At 38.7% G+C, this 16830-nt stretch overlaps 1 protein-coding gene across 2 annotated transcripts in view; it reads left to right on the plus strand.

The window, feature by feature from the left end:
* The window catches only part of LOC145456166 (uncharacterized), a 43484-nt gene that overhangs the window by 14046 nt on the left and 12608 nt on the right, over positions 1-16830 (plus strand). For both annotated transcript variants that reach the window (XM_080334228.1, XM_080334229.1), the window contains exons 2-8: positions 10083-10224; positions 10379-10505; positions 10654-10866; positions 11840-12044; positions 12341-12456; positions 12711-12793; positions 13528-13703. In XM_080334228.1, the coding sequence (XP_080190354.1) occupies positions 10140-10224; positions 10379-10505; positions 10654-10866; positions 11840-12044; positions 12341-12456; positions 12711-12793; positions 13528-13703 (1005 nt within the window). In that variant the 5' untranslated portion in view covers positions 10083-10139. The remainder of the gene's footprint in view (positions 1-10082; positions 10225-10378; positions 10506-10653; positions 10867-11839; positions 12045-12340; positions 12457-12710; positions 12794-13527; positions 13704-16830) is intronic.

The following is a 16830-nucleotide window of genomic DNA, read 5'->3' on the forward strand; positions in this document are numbered from 1 at the left end:
TACCACTCGTCGCCTGCGGATTTTCAGATATCCTAGTTTGGAGAGTCATTTTGTGTTTTTGAACAAACGCTTCAAGCTTCTCGAGTCGGTTTTTGTCTTTTTTCCATCTCTTGTATTTTGACAGAAAAGTCTGCATACTGACATTGTCAAAGTTTTCTATCAATTTGATACCATTTTGTACGCAATGTTGCACAATCAAATCCACGATATTCGAATCATGACTGCCTCCCCCTCCTGTAACTACGCAATAATATCTAGAAATCATCTGCTTGTCGAAACAAAAAGTTGAAATGCTTCTAGACACTTCCCGATCTCCAAAGTATTAAAAAAATTGATTTACTAGGATAATATTTCATGTCAGTGACAACAGTAAACCGTTAATCATTATGCCTAATTTACAGATTAGTGGTCTCACTCACGGATTCAAAAATCGAGTGTCCTTTCACGGAATCCATGAAACTAGTCTGCTACCCAAGGGGTCCGTGAACCCCTATTAAAAAACCCTGTTTTTGGACAATGGTCACCAACTCGCGGATAGCGAAGTCACTATTTTGCGGCCCGAGACCTGCATTACATTATGCGCGTGTGAATCAGCGTCTGAGATCAACTTCAATATTCAATAGTTGACCGAGATCAAGTTGATCACTAGGGTGGAGTGAAAATGACTTTTTTTTTCAAATCAAAAAAGGGCTTCCTCAATCCTGACAAATGACCTAAAACTTCAATAAAAAGTGACTTCAGGGTGTTACCCCCATTTTCCAGCCGGCAACCCCCCAATCTCTGATTTTGTTTCATCCATGCTACAATCAAACAGTGGAACGACATGTAAAGATCGTAACATAAACATCAGCACAAGTTTCGGGATTAGAAAGACGAGATGGCCTCTCAATTGCCAAAAAATTAAGTCACGTAAACTGATGAAAACATTTGACACAAAAATGCATTTTCAATAAGTCGTTAAATGTGAGTGTTTCATTATGATGTTTTGAACCGATTTTAAAAGGACTGTGTTGTGAATATATTTGTATTATGGGCCCAATATTCGGTATTGTCAGTGTGTTACTTTTAGATTCAAAAAAACTGATGACAGATCACAATTCGTCAGAATAAATGCTGAATTTCAACAAAAATGTGCGTATATATTGTTTTTTGGCTATAACTCATTTTGTGTTCACAATAGAGAAAACTTTCTTCTTAAGGCAGATAGAAACATGATGCTTCCGCAGATTTTGAGCTATATATCATGACTCTATGACCAGCGGTTGCCGAGATGGGCCATTTTACCCCCCCCCCCCCCACGCGCAGAAATTGGGGGGTTGCCGGCTGGAAAATGGGGGTAATACCCTGAAGTCACTTTTTATTGAAGTTTTAGGTCATTTGTCAGGATTGAGGAAGCCCTTTTTTGATTTAAAAAAAAAAGTCATTTTCACTCCATCATTGATCACGTCACTGCGTTGGTGCTTGCTCAGAAATACATACCTATATAATGTATTGCAACACACAGACCCATGTCCAAGAAACCTTACTCAGTGCTCAAACTCATTTTGCGTCAAAATTGCGCATGATTCGTCATTGCAAACTCGAAGCGAGAGAACTAGTTTTGAATTCGGCGGGAGTCGTGCTTAGCGCTCTCTCGAGTTGTAGGCTACTTCGCAGGCTATGATATTCAACGGCGGTGTCGAGCTCAAAACGCGGCGTTGAAGCAAGCGTTTTCCGAGTAAAGCCGTGGGAAGACTCAAGACCGTACTCAGCATTCACCTTTCTGATGGTTAGGCCGAAAATATATTGTGAAAATTGTACTGTGAGCATGTTTGGTAACTGAAGTCATGATGTCAACTGTAATATTCAGCGTTGGCTGCGTAGGCTATTCCTAAATCGTATTGATATTTTCCAACAGAAAGGCTTACGATGGGTTCGCAAAACCGGTTAATCCCTCACAAAGTTTGATCTGTTTTTATCACTTCTAGATACAACCAAGTATCAGTATATGTAGAAACGAATGGAGGATGGATGTATAGAAGCATGTAACTGAAAACCCACCCACAAGCTGCCGGCTACAAATAGCGATCTTGACGAGAATCAACCAAATCCGCGTCGACTCGGGCAGACAATATGGCGCCAAACTAGACAAATGCATGTTCTAGTCAGAACGTGATGCAATACAGAATACACAAACGTCTTACGCTTACGATCGCGACTTACACAACCAACTCGCCATCAGTAACATAATAAAGAATTTGTGCTGAAGTCTGATGTTCCATTAATGGAAAGTTTTGCATTGTCATACCACGAATAGTCGGACAAATTGTTATTAAACTTTAGAGACACGAAACATATATCTTTAACGATCATAAAATGAATAGTGTCAACGGCGAATTATATGGAATAGTACGAGGTGATGACATCACGGAACTACGGGTAGTGGTTACAGATAGTGTGGTTTTATTTTGTCGCTCCATCGTAAGTTCCATGAACTGTAGAATATCCATGTATCCGACTCATAGGCACGAGAACAAAACTACTCAGTACTCAACGTCAACATCATCAGCCCGACATTGTAGGCCTATAACTATAGATTACTAACCTACGTAGGTTAGTAATACTATAACTCACAGCATATTCAAATGGTAATCGTGATACAATTATACACTACTATGGAATACCTGCCTCGAGAGTTTGAGAACAATATTGCGAATTATTGGTCTTACGTCAAAGAAAATACTTCGAAACAATGTGAAATCTGACATAAGAGCAAAAGGTATTCGTTCCTACCAAGAATTGCTAAAGCTTTATCTGATACTGGTGACGGTCACCGGTGCCATAGTTTTTATGATTACGTTAGAAATGCGGATGCATAATATTATGGACGATGTTAGTATGAAAACAGCATCATCCTATACAGTAGATTTATAAGTTTTTATTACATTGAAGCATGCTGTAACAACGATGTATGTGTCTTTTGGCGGATTGAGCCTGAGCGCGCAATGCGCATTTTAGACTGAATGCCCTCACCCCAAAATAAATGCCTCAAGTTCACAATCGGCCCATAACAGATTTTGTGTCAATGCAAGTAAATCCCAATGATTGGTCATGGTCACGAACTTATGTGACAAACTTAACGTTGACATCGCTGGTCAGTGGTCAGGTCAGTGATAAATATATTTCCTACGCTAAATAGGCCTGTGCGAAATACAAATTGTCGCGAAAACATGATTACCAAAAATGTGGATTGTTCCACCGACTTAGACGCTCGCTGTCCGCTGTCGCTTTGGCTTCTGCATACTCTATCCATGCTTATTCCCCTTAAAACTACAAAATCAGGCTCTCCGTTTCATTGCTTAGGCTAGCAAAGGCCTGTCACGAATCGCTACTCAACGACTCTGGTGTTCTGAACATATAAAGACACGAGGAATCTAGAAATCGCCTAGTTATATGTATCAGCTTCATCGTGGTCAATGTCGGAAAAATCCCGCGACTTCTACACTTCGGAATTAAGGCACGTGAAGAAAAACATATGCGCGTCCACGTCGTTCAATTACCACATGATCAGCAGAATTTATGAGAGAACCCGTCGCTCTGTCAAAGTATGATATCACCACCGCGGGAACACAATCTCGTATGCAATCAAGGTGAAGGTTTGGCTCGTTTATTCCTCAACTGTGTCTCGTCTCTTCTTTCACCCTATATTTCTGAACAATTGCCGATTGCGTAGTGGGTGGTGGTCAAATGTTGTAAACGACCAATTACCAGCCTATAACGTTGAACATTCTGTAACGGTCAGGATCATTCAAATGAGGAATATTCGTATCACGCTCTGTTCTTGTATGTAGAGGGTCGTAACAGCACCAGCTTACACTGTGAGAGTCATATCATTGCAACTTTCATCATATCAAAACACCACGAGACTGCGATAAAACTAAAATCTGTTACTACAAATTCCGCGCGAGTGCACGATTGAAAGTGGCGGCAAAATTAATAAATTGTTATTCCTACGTGAGCCAAAAGAACAGTAGTAATCATAAAAATTCAGTAGAGCAATTAAAAAAACAACTTTGTACGAAAATTTGAAAAGCCTACGGCACGCGGTATTCTTATCCAGTCAGCCATGCAAGTACCAGCCCTACACACGCGGTGCCTGACGGCGCGAATTTGGTTATTGATCATGTACAACAATATGAATGAATTGTACATATCACGTTGTAGAAGTAAATTGAAGTATTATTATATTGACTAACGCGATATTCGATCGAATTTATTCGGATTCTGTTCTGTTCCTGAGTTATTCCGAACCCGAATACTCGTGAATAATTCTTTATTAGGGGTACTTACGTCCACTGATGGGGTTGAATATCTTCCTTTAGGGTCCCAGCATAGGTAATTCTTCAATTATATATGTATCGACTTCGTCGAAAATTCAAATGTGTCTATGTATTGAAGGACGCGTTATTCCACCGAATTCATTTGGATTCTGTTCTGTTCCTGAGTTATTCCGAACCCAAATACTCGTGAATAATTCTTTATTAGGGGTACTTACGTCCACTCAAGGGGGTGAATATCTTCCTTTAGGGTCCCAACGTGGGTAATTCTTCAATTATATATGTATCGAGTTTGTCGGAAATTCAAGGGTATCTATGCATTGTAGGATGTGTTATTCAATCGAATTCATTCGTATTCTGTTTTGTTCCTGAGTTATAACGAACCAGAATACTCGTGAATAATACTTTATTAGGGGTACTTACGTCCACTCATGGTGGTGAATATCTTCCTTTAGGGTCCCAGCGTGGGTAATTCTTCAATTATATATGTATCGATTTCGTAGGGATTTCAAGTGTGTTTATGTATTGAACGAGGTGATATTCCACCGAATTCATTCGGATTCTGTTCTGTTCCTTCGTTATTCCGAAGCTTATTGATCGTCAATAATTCTTCATTACGGGTACTTACGTCCACTGATGGGGTTGAACATCTTCCTTTAGGGTCCCAGTATGGGTAATATTTCGATTATATCTGTATCGACTTCGTCGGAAATTCAAATGTGTCTATGTATTGAACGAGGCGATATTCCACCGAATTCATTCGGATTCTGTTCTGTTCCTTCGTCATTCCGAAGCTTATTGATCGTCAATAATTCTTTATTAGGGGTACTTACGTCCACTGATGGGGTTGAACATCTTCCTTTAGGGTCCCAGTATGGGTAATATTTCAATAATATATGTACCGACTTCGTCGGAAATTCAAATGTGTCTATGCATTGAACGAGGCGATATTCCACCGAGTTCATTCGGATTCTATTCTGTTCCTGAGTTATTCCGAACCCAAGTACTCGTGAATAATTCTTTATTAGAGGTAGTTACGTCCACTCAAGGGGGTGAATATCTTCCTTTAGGGTCCCAACGTGGGTAATTCTTCAATTATATATGTATCGAGTTTGTCGGAAATTCAAGGGTATCTATGCATTGAAGGATGTGTTATTCAATCGAATTCATTCGTATTCTGTTCTGTTCCTGAGTTATTACGAACCAGAATACTCGTGAATAATACTTTATTAGGGGTACTTACGTCCACTCATGGTGGTGAATATCTTCCTTTAGGGTCCCAGTATGGGTAATATTTCGATTATATCTGTATCGACTTCGTCGGAAATTCAAATGTGTCTATGTATTGAACGAGGCGATATTCCACCGAATTCATTCGGATTCTGTTCTGTTCCTTCGTCATTCTGAAGCTTATTGATCGTCAATAATTCTTTATTAGGGGTACTTACGTCCACTGATGGGGTTGAACATCTTCCTTTAGGGTCCCAGTATGGGTAATATTTCAATAATATATGTACCGACTTCGTCGGAAATTCAAATGTGTCTATGCATTGAACGAGGCGATATTCCACCGAATTCATTTGGATTCTGTTCTGTTCCTGAGTTATTCCGAACCCAAATACTCGTGAATAATTCTTTATTAGAGGTACTTACGTCCACTCAAGGGGGTGAATATCTTCCTTTAGGGTCCCAACGTGGGTAATTCTTCAATTATATATGTATCGAGTTTGTCGGAAATTCAAGGGTATCTATGCATTGAAGGATGTGTTATTCAATCGAATTCATTCGTATTCTGTTCTGTTCCTGAGTTATTACGAACCAGAATACTCGTGAATAATACTTTATTAGGGGTACTTACGTCCACTCATGGTGGTGAATATCTTCCTTTAGGGTCCCAGCATGGGTAATTCTTCAATTATATATGTATCGATTTCGTAGGTATTTCAAGTGTGTTTATGTATTGAACGAGGTGATATTCCACCGAATTCATTCGGATTCTGTTCTGTTCCTTCGTCATTCCGAAGTATGATGATCGTAAATAATTTTTTATTAGGGGTACTTACGTCCACTGCTGATTGGGTTGAATATCTTCCTTTAGGGTCCCAGCATGGGTAATTCTTCAATTATATATGTATCGACTTCGTCGGAAATTCAAATGTGTCTATGTATTGAAGGACGCGTTATTCCACCGAATTCATTCGGATTCTGTTCTGTTCCTGAGTTATTCCGAGCCCGAATACTCGTGAATAATTTTTTATTAGGGGTACTTACGTCCACTGATGGGGTTGAATATCTTCCTTTAGAGTCCCAGCATGGGTAATTCTTCAATTATATATGTATCGACTTCGTCGGAAATTCAAATGTGTCTATGTATTGAAGGACGCGTTATTCCACCGAATTCATTCGGATTCTGTTCTGTTCCTGAGTTATTCCGAACCCGAATACTCGTGAATAATTCTTTATTAGGGGTACTTACGTCCACTCATGGGGGTGAATATCTTCCTTTAGGGTCCCAACATGGGTAATTCTTCGATTATATGTGTGCCGATTTTGTCAGAAATTCAAGTGTGTTTATGGATTGAACGACGCGATATTCCACCGAATTCGATCGGATTCTGTTTTGTTCCTTCGTGATTCCGAAGCTTAATGATCGTCAATTATTCTTTATTAGGGGTACTTACGTCCACTGATGGGGTTGAATATCTTCCTTTAGGGTCCCAGCATGGGTAATTCTTCAATTATATATGTATCGACTTCGTCGGAAATTCAAATGTGTCTATGTATTGAAGGACGCGTTATTCCACCGAATTCATTCGGATTCTGTTCTGTTCCTGAGTTATTCCGAACCCGAATACTCGTGAATAATTTTTTATTAGGGGTACTTACGTCCACTGATGGGGTTGAATATCTTCCTTTAGGGTCCCAGCATGGGTAATTCTTCAATTATATATGTATCGACTTCGTCGCAAATTCAAATGTGTCTATGTATTGAAGGACGCGTTATTCCACCGAATTCATTCGGATTCTGTTCTGTTCCTGAGTTATTCCGAACCCGAATACTCGTGAATAATTTTTTATTAGGGGTACTTACATCCACTGATGGGGTTGAATATCTTCCTTTAGGGTCCCAGCATGGGTAATTCTTCAATTATATATGTATCGACTTCGTCGGAAATTCAAATGTGTCTATGTATTGAAGGACGCGTTATTCCACCGAATTCGATTGGATTCTGTTTTGTTCCTTCGTGATTCCGAAGCTTAATGATCGTCAATTATTCTTTATTAGGGGTACTTACGTCTACTGATGGGGTTGAATATCTTCCTTTAGGGTCCCAGCATGGGTAATTCTTCAATTATATATGTATCGACTTCGTCGGAAATTCAAATGTGTCTATGTATTGAAGGACGCGTTATTCCACCGAATTCATTCGGATTCTGTTCTGTTCCTGAGTTATTCCGAACCCGAATACTCGTGAATAATTTTTTATTACGGGTACTTACGTCCACTGATGGGGTTGAATATCTTCCTTTAGGGTCCCAGCATGGGTAATTCTTCAATTATATATGTATCGACTTCGTCGCAAATTCAAATGTGTCTATGTATTGAAGGACGCGTTATTCCACCGAATTCATTCGGATTCTGTTCTGTTCCTGAGTTATTCCGAACCCGAATACTCGTGAATAATTTTTTATTAGGGGTACTTACATCCACTGATGGGGTTGAATATCTTCCTTTAGGGTCCCAGCATGGGTAATTCTTCAATTATATATGTATCGACTTCGTCGGAAATTCAAATGTGTCTATGTATTGAAGGACGCGTTATTCCACCGAATTCATTCGGATTCTGTTCTGTTCCTGAGTTATTCCGAACCCGAATACTCGTGAATAATTCTTTATTAGGGGTACTTACGTCCACTCATGGGGGTGAATATCTTCCTTTAGGGTCCCAACATGGGTAATTCTTCGATTATATGTGTGCCGATTTTGTCAGAAATTCAAGTGTGTTTATGGATTGAACGACGCGATATTCCACCGAATTCGATCGGATTCTGTTTTGTTCCTTCGTGATTCCGAAGCTTAATGATCGTCAATTATTCTTTATTAGGGGTACTTACGTCCACTGATGGGGTTGAATATCTTCCTTTAGGGTCCCAGCATGGGTAATTCTTCAATTATATATGTATCGACTTCGTCGGAAATTCAAATGTGTCTATGTATTGAAGGACGCGTTATTCCACCGAATTCATTCGGATTCTGTTCTGTTCCTGAGTTATTCCGAACCCGAATACTCGTGAATAATTTTTTATTAGGGGTACTTACGTCCACTGATGGGGTTGAATATCTTCCTTTAGGGTCCCAGCATGGGTAATTCTTCAATTATATATGTATCGACTTCGTCGCAAATTCAAATGTGTCTATGTATTGAAGGACGCGTTATTCCACCGAATTCATTCGGATTCTGTTCTGTTCCTGAGTTATTCCGAACCCGAATACTCGTGAATAATTCTTTATTAGGGGTACTTACGTCCACTCATGGGGGTGAATATCTTCCTTTAGGGTCCCAACATGGGTAATTCTTCGATTATATGTGTGCCGATTTTGTCAGAAATTCAAGTGTGTTTATGGATTGAACGACGCGATATTCCACCGAATTCGATCGGATTCTGTTTTGTTCCTTCGTGATTCCGAAGCTTAATGATCGTCAATTATTCTTTATTAGGGGTACTTACGTCCACTGATGGGGTTGAATATCTTCCTTTAGGGTCCCAGCATGGGTAATTCTTCAATTATATATGTATCGACTTCGTCGGAAATTCAAATGTGTCTATGTATTGAAGGACGCGTTATTCCACCGAATTCATTCGGATTCTGTTCTGTTCCTGAGTTATTCCGAACCCGAATACTCGTGAATAATTTTTTATTAGGGGTACTTACGTCCACTGATGGGGTTGAATATCTTCCTTTAGGGTCCCAGCATGGGTAATTCTTCAATTATATATGTATCGACTTCGTCGCAAATTCAAATGTGTCTATGTATTGAAGGACGCGTTATTCCACCGAATTCATTCGGATTCTGTTCTGTTCCTGAGTTATTCCGAACCCGAATACTCGTGAATAATTTTTTATTAGGGGTACTTACATCCACTGATGGGGTTGAATATCTTCCTTTAGGGTCCCAGCATGGGTAATTCTTCAATTATATATGTATCGACTTCGTCGGAAATTCAAATGTGTCTATGTATTGAAGGACGCGTTATTCCACCGAATTCGATTGGATTCTGTTTTGTTCCTTCGTGATTCCGAAGCTTAATGATCGTCAATTATTCTTTATTAGGGGTACTTACGTCTACTGATGGGGTTGAATATCTTCCTTTAGGGTCCCAACATGGGTAATTCTTTAATTATATATGTGTCGATTTTGTCGAAAATACAAGTATATCTATGTATTTAACAACGTGATATTTAATCGTATTGGTTGTGATTCCGGTCTGTTCGTATTCCTGAGATCTTTCAAACCATTTTTATTGTAAATTTGTTTTATAGTTTGGTACCTCTGTCGACTGATTCAGTCGCATTCTTGATCAGATATCCCTATAACCTGTCACAAAAAACTATTGTAAAATCTGGCAAGTGGTTTTCGGGATTCTGGTAAAAATTCTAAACTAAAAAATATCATGATGCCCTTGCTTTTTTTTTGTGTTTCACCTGAACATATATAATGCTCGAGAATTCTATTAGAATCACAGTGGTCTATTCTCGGAAAGCAGACGGAGGAGGTGGAGGCGTCAAGAGGAAATGCTAAGGGTTGTACGGAAAGGGAAATGGCGTCAGTACTCAACAGCACGACTGTATTTACAATATTGAATGTATCCGAAACTGCCCTGCTTAGAAGTGTCCTTACAACAGGTGGGTGCAAATGTACGGAAATATCGAAGATAGAAGAATGTCAACCAACTAAATCCAGTGCATCAACCCAATATGGATATTTGTCTCGAATTACCTCAAAAGTCAATAGAACTTAGAAGTCTTTGTTGAAACTGTTTTAATGATGTTTTTACAGATGCATCTGAAATGAATATTTCTTCAAAAACTCCGACATCGGAGATTGCGGCGCGGAGTGCTTTTCTTATCATTATCACGCTTTTATCCATGTTTGGAAATTCAATCGTTTTTATTACTTTGTACAGGTGAGGTATTGGTCTGTCAAATTTGATTACCTGTAGTTCATGTTTCACTAGCCTAGTTTCCCTACGTGAAGTGACTGATATATTGAAATTTGTGCTCGGTTTAAATTTTATTTCAGCTTTTATTTAAATTTTTACTTTTATTTTGCAGACGTCAGTACCTCCTCACTCCAAGCAACAAACTCGTTTTTAGCTTAACTTCAGCGAACTTTGCGTTTTCTTGCATTGTGATGCCGTTTGTAATTTACGGCAGCGTGACGGAGCAATGGTCTTTTGGAAAAGTTTGGTGCTCCATCACTGGATTTTTGACTCTTCTAGTTAAAGGCGCTAGCATGTTGCTGTTAGCGGGAATAGCATGTGACAGGTGAGTGTTATTATTGCAATTCATATCTTTGCGTCAACGGAAATTGTTATTTTTTTTCACCACTCGTTATCATTATATATTGAGTGTACCAAAGTGTTACTATGTGGGACTTGTCACACATATAGACCGCGCAATTTATTCAGTTTTTCTTTATGAATATCGCTTTCAAAGGGTATTATATGGCGAGGTAGAATGAGTGTTTCCATCACGGTTCGTATCCTTGGGTTAACAAAGATGTAGGACATGGTATTTTTGTCACCCTTCATTATCATTATAGTGGGTTTACGAAAGTATTAATGTGTATTACATATTAGGGACTTGTCACGTCTTTGAAATTATAATATATAGTAAGGTAGGATGTTATTTAACCAAAAATTGTTATCTGCAGGAAAATTTGGCTCAAGTATAAGTGGACAGGCCTACAAAATTTTCGATAATGGCAAGACTTCCTGGAGTTTGGCAACTAGAAAATTTTCAGCTTTTTCAAATGAGATTTCAGAATTAGAATTATAGCTAAAGAGTTTTTTTCTTAGAAAATAGAATAGAATTAGAATTCACCAAAGCTAGCAAATTGAATTAAATTCCGAATTGGGACGAAAAAAAAATTTCAGTTCATAACGAATCTTCATTCTCATAATCCGAACGGCGAATGCCTGTAGACCAAGCATGGCTCGCTTGGCACTATACTGTTTTACTGTAGCATTTTGATGAAAACCAGAAATAATATTATAATTAAAATTAGAGCACCGAAACATTTCACTAATCATATTAGAATTAGATTACCAGCATTTCGCACTAATTAGTTAATTAGGCAACTAGAATTATCAAGTCCAAGTCTCCTTTCTATGGCCTACATGTCAGGGAAAGTTGGTCAACACGCATAAGATCCTCCCTAAATATTTATGGTTTAGGATTGCCATATTCCGTCTTCTTTCAACTTAACGACAATTGATTAAAATTTTTATCGTTACAGGTACTATGCAATCGTTCATCCAATGTCTTATCCGAGAAAGATCACGGGGTTTCGGTCAACTGTAGTGATAATCCTCTGTTGGCTGGTCGCTGCGATATGTGCCGCCCCTCCATTGTTCGGGGGCTGGTCCCAGTACGATTTCCATCCGCAACGTTCCGGGTGCTTACCATTGTGGCGCAATCAAGTTGGATTTACATTGTTTTGGGTAAGTAGTTTCAACGATATCTTTACACCATAGTCTGGAAGGCAATTATTCCCTCTGCTGACACAATGTTGAAGGTTATTGTAACAACACGGCAAATGTCGATACACTTACATTGGCCATTAGTTTAATTAAGCACAATCAGCTCAACCCACAAATACAGACAATATTTGTAGTAACAGCAATCAACTTAGGCCTACTTGATTGGGCTTCTACCTACCTCTGCATTCCACCTATAACAAAAGTCCGTTAGCGGTTGACCATCTGCTTTTGCTGAGCAAGATTTCTTTCGTTTTCAGGTTATACTATGTTTTTTCTTTCCGTACTGCACCATGTTGGGATGTTATTTCAGCATTTTTAAAGTCGCCCGAACGAAAACGAGACAAGTCAACATCAAAGTAGATTGCACTCCCAGGTAAGTTACACAGATTAGTGTGTAATAACTGCCTTCAACAGATTAGAAGATGAGGATAGCCATGCCATTCTGTATAACCTATCGTGTTCTTTAGGTGTTCGTAAGTATTTGATTGCCTTACTGGGTTTCATTCAGCGCAAGGATTTCCATACCAACAATATTTTTGAACCCGTTTCCCCCATAGACATCATAAACGCGTTTTTTCCTATTCTTCTCATTATTGATTCTATTCTCTGTTATCTTGCGATTTCCAGGCACTCCAGTGAAGATGATATGTCAAACTCTCAGGACAGTGATTCATACACGGATGCGTTTCCAGCGACTCGTGTCATGGAGGGTATGTTAATGTTATGTTCTTGTCTATACCTTATCATGTTCAAACGTGCCACTCAGGGTTGTAATGACTCGACTCGAGTCACGATTTTTTGGTGTCTCAACTTGACTCGAGTCATTTTCTTAAAAATGAAAAATTACTCGACTCAACTTGTGTATTGACTCGACTTGTACTCGAGTCATTGCGTATGACTCGAGCCAAGTCATATGACTCGAGACTGGGTCTACAAGACAGGCATTTCATTGTAATTTCGAAGCACATTATCATAATTTTGTCTATCAGTACTGATACTGGAAAATGCTATCAGAAACTGTTATGAGTGAGGAAAATTAGCATATTATAAATGCGAACCATTCGATATCACCAAACAGTAATAAAAAGTGGGTTTAACAAGACTTTAACTGGAAACAGAACAGTCAACGCAATGACTTGGACTCGGACTCGAGTCAAAACACTGACTCGACACTCTACTCCGTTACTTGGACTCGGACTTGACTCGGTACTGAATTGAAAGTGACTCGACTTGACTCGAGTCAAAACTATAAAAGTGAGATTGACTTGTGACTCGGAACCTTGTGACTTGGTTACAACCCTGGTGCCACTTCACTTGTTCAGTGTCCTGAAAAAGTGTTGATGCAATTTGGATGTGGTTGTTGAAAATTGAATTCTTTTCTTCTATGCATACCGAGTAAAGATTATATTCACACTACGGTGTTATTCAACTTTTCCTCTCTCAGACGCTACTCCAGCAAAAGATGTTGATAACACTGAAGGGGATTCAGGCATTAACATGAGTGGGAGTACTCGCGCATCCACGGCACCCAGCGACTCTGCTAACGAATCGAGACCAAGACCAAAAGAACCCGCCCCGAAAATGTATTCCGACTGCACGAGACTGTACCTGCCTAACCAAGTAAGTAACACAGTCACTGCATGTGCTGCATGAGTATAGGCTTGCATGTAATAGCCTAGTAGAAGAATTCATCTGGTTCCTTGAAAGTCAGTGTATGTTGTCAAGTTGGTAGATGGGTTTTCTCCCACACAGATGGACATTTTCCCACATCAGGTTTTCAGAATGGGATGGCAGTGTACAATGTCTGATATTCACTTTATGTTTTGTATTGGTTGCCATGACGGTAGATTTTGAAATGCTTTTCATTCTGTTTTAAACACTCGAAATGTTGATGCTAATCTGCGATTAATAAGGGGCGCGAATCAGTGTGACGTTGAAGTTTGTCTATGACGCGAGCTGGCATTCATGCAAACCAGAACGTACGTCATTTGACGCAGATTTTACCTACTGCGTATTTTAATTGCAGCTGTGTTATGTTTGGAAGGATATCATTCTGTAATTATCGGCGCGAGTAGCGCTCGGATACGTCAGTGACGTATTTTGTTGTCACTTCTGACCCATTGACCAATTCAGAGCCAAACAATCGGTAATTCCGCGAGAGATTTGTTAAGAATGAAAGCTTGAGAAATGTGCGGCTGAAATTTCACTTACATACTTCTCTGCCTGGCCAGATTAAACACGCCCTGTGCAACGTGTAATTAAAATCCCGGCTATTTAAAGTATACGGTTTGTTTCGAAAGATGCGCGCCACTCGCAGCTGTGCCGGGCTAATTCGTGTGACCTCGTGTCATATCGTTTCATGATTTTCGCTGCTCGTGCTGATTTGTGGGGTTTGAGGTATCGAAATTCTACGTTTTGGTGCAGTCTTCCTAGTAATATTCACACTGACCGGTGCTGTATCCTGTGAAATATTTCTGTCTGAAATTAACATCTAGAATAGTACCTATCACTGAAGAATAATATTCATATTATAGGCTACTTGTAGAGCTTCTTGGAGGTACAGAACTTCAATATATGATTGATTAATATATTCAATTGTAGGCTATATTATGCTTGTATTAGTTGTATACATTGAGTAGTACAGTTTGGTCAAGGTCTGGCTTGGTCAAACCTTACACACAAGTTATTACTATGCAAAGCTATCTTGGACCTTGTGTAGGCCTATGGAATGCAGTGTTGAATAATATACTCATATTGAAATGAACCCGGATATTTTAGGCTGACACTCGTCAGAGGTAATCGTCAGCAATTAGTAGAGAATTGGCAATTGCTGACGGTTTTCCCTGACAGGTGTTAGCCGAAAAATTTCTGGTTCGTTTCAATATGAATATATTATTCAACCGTATATTGAAGCTCTAGGAAGCTCTTCAAACAGAACCAGTGCTGTCAAATTATGAATGAATGTTTAGCCTAATGGACAACTGATTCCGCAAATTTTTGTCTTGAACAAGTTCTGATAGCATTGGTACATTGGCAAAACAATTTCCGCAGCACTGAAGATAGTGTCCAAGTGCAGGCGTAATCCTGCAGCAATTATGCTATTCATTACTCAGCTTCTATTTTGGCTCGATACTGTAACCTGCTTACCTGCATGCTGTATCGTGCATAACGTGACAATAGACCCGCGTTCTATATGTGGGTAGGATTTTCACTCAACAGGATAAAAGGCTGAATATATGTGATGTCTGACAGGATGTCAAAATTTATGTTTATGATGCTATAGATATTGTATCACAGTTCTCGGGTATTTTCGGATAAGGTGTTAATGACTACCTACCTACAACTACATTTGATCTCAAGTCACCATGACAACATCTCATGACAAATACTTGAATATAGGCTCTGTTTGTGAACATGACATTCAGCGGTGTGATGATGAATCAGTATTTCAATTTAAACCAACTTGTTATCGAAAATAAATTTGTCAGAAACTTGTGAAATTTTTTATTTTCGGCAAATGAGTCGAATTGAGTCACAAGGTCTTACTGTGAATAAGGCGTTAATCTATTGTTTTGAAATTGAAGTACTGTAGCGAAGTTGTGATATTTTTGAATGCTGTGAAATTCCGTTACGCATAGGTGGTCATATTTTTTACTTGGAATTCTCAGATTTCTATCTTCAAATTTTTATTATGAATGATTAATGATTTCATGGAAATTCCGTATCTGGTGGAGTTTAGTTCATTCTATTCTTGGAATCGGAATTTTCGAGGAAATATTGCATTTGTGTTAATGTGTACTGGAAATTGTCTGCCTTTTTTTATTTCGTCCAGCCTACCAGGCCACAACTCTGTACTTTGTGCTGCTCAGAAAATATTGTGGACCGTTTATGCCGTTTGAGCCGCAATCATCTTCAAATGGCAGACTGCACTAAGTATATCTAATAATAAACATAGTCTGACATATCCTTTTGATGAAAAGTATTTTGTTTTCACTTGTTATCAAGATGTGAATACTATATTGGGATTGATAAATGCGTAACCCTAAATCTGTATTCTATTGATTTTAACTTGATTGGGAAATTCAGTCAATATCTCACCAGATAAGAAGGCATGTTTCGTACAATCTTTAGTACATATTGAGTCAAAGACATTGATTAGGCTAATATATATTTTGGATTAGATCACATTATCTTTATAGAAACCTATTGACTGTTGATTTTGGTGCTATTTTCCACAAAATGTCAATCTGTGATGAAACTATACTTGTGGTGGCACACTGAAAGCCAGAGTGTTGCAGTTTAAATCAGCCATGTATTATATGAGTTTTCTAAAATGGTTATATATATATAATGTCGTATGTAGTATTATTGTCAAGATATCATAGTTTGGATGCCTGTTGAAAACATTGTCATGCTTATCATATTGTATGAGTTGATGAAATAATGTCAACTTTTTCTCCATGAAAGATAGAAATATTGCATCATGGAGTTTCCCACATATCGAAGTGGTTAATTGTTGGTTTTCATGTTAGAAATAAATCATCACAGATATCAAGAACATGACATTTGACATTAGGAAGTTTTTAAGAGTAACTTCTCCCCATTTCTAAAGGAATCGATGTTTCTCCTGTTTGTTCTATTCTAAATTAGTTTCTGTATGTGAAAATAAACTTTGCGCTATTGTCAGAGAGCGTTTCAATTTGTCAAGTCACCTCGGCGCAAGTAAACATTATAATTACAGACATGA

The sequence above is a fragment of the Botryllus schlosseri genome, chromosome 14 (assembly GCF_051294905.1).
Source record: "Botryllus schlosseri isolate E-star chromosome 14, Bs_hap1, whole genome shotgun sequence".
Taxonomy (NCBI): domain Eukaryota; kingdom Metazoa; phylum Chordata; class Ascidiacea; order Stolidobranchia; family Styelidae; genus Botryllus; species Botryllus schlosseri.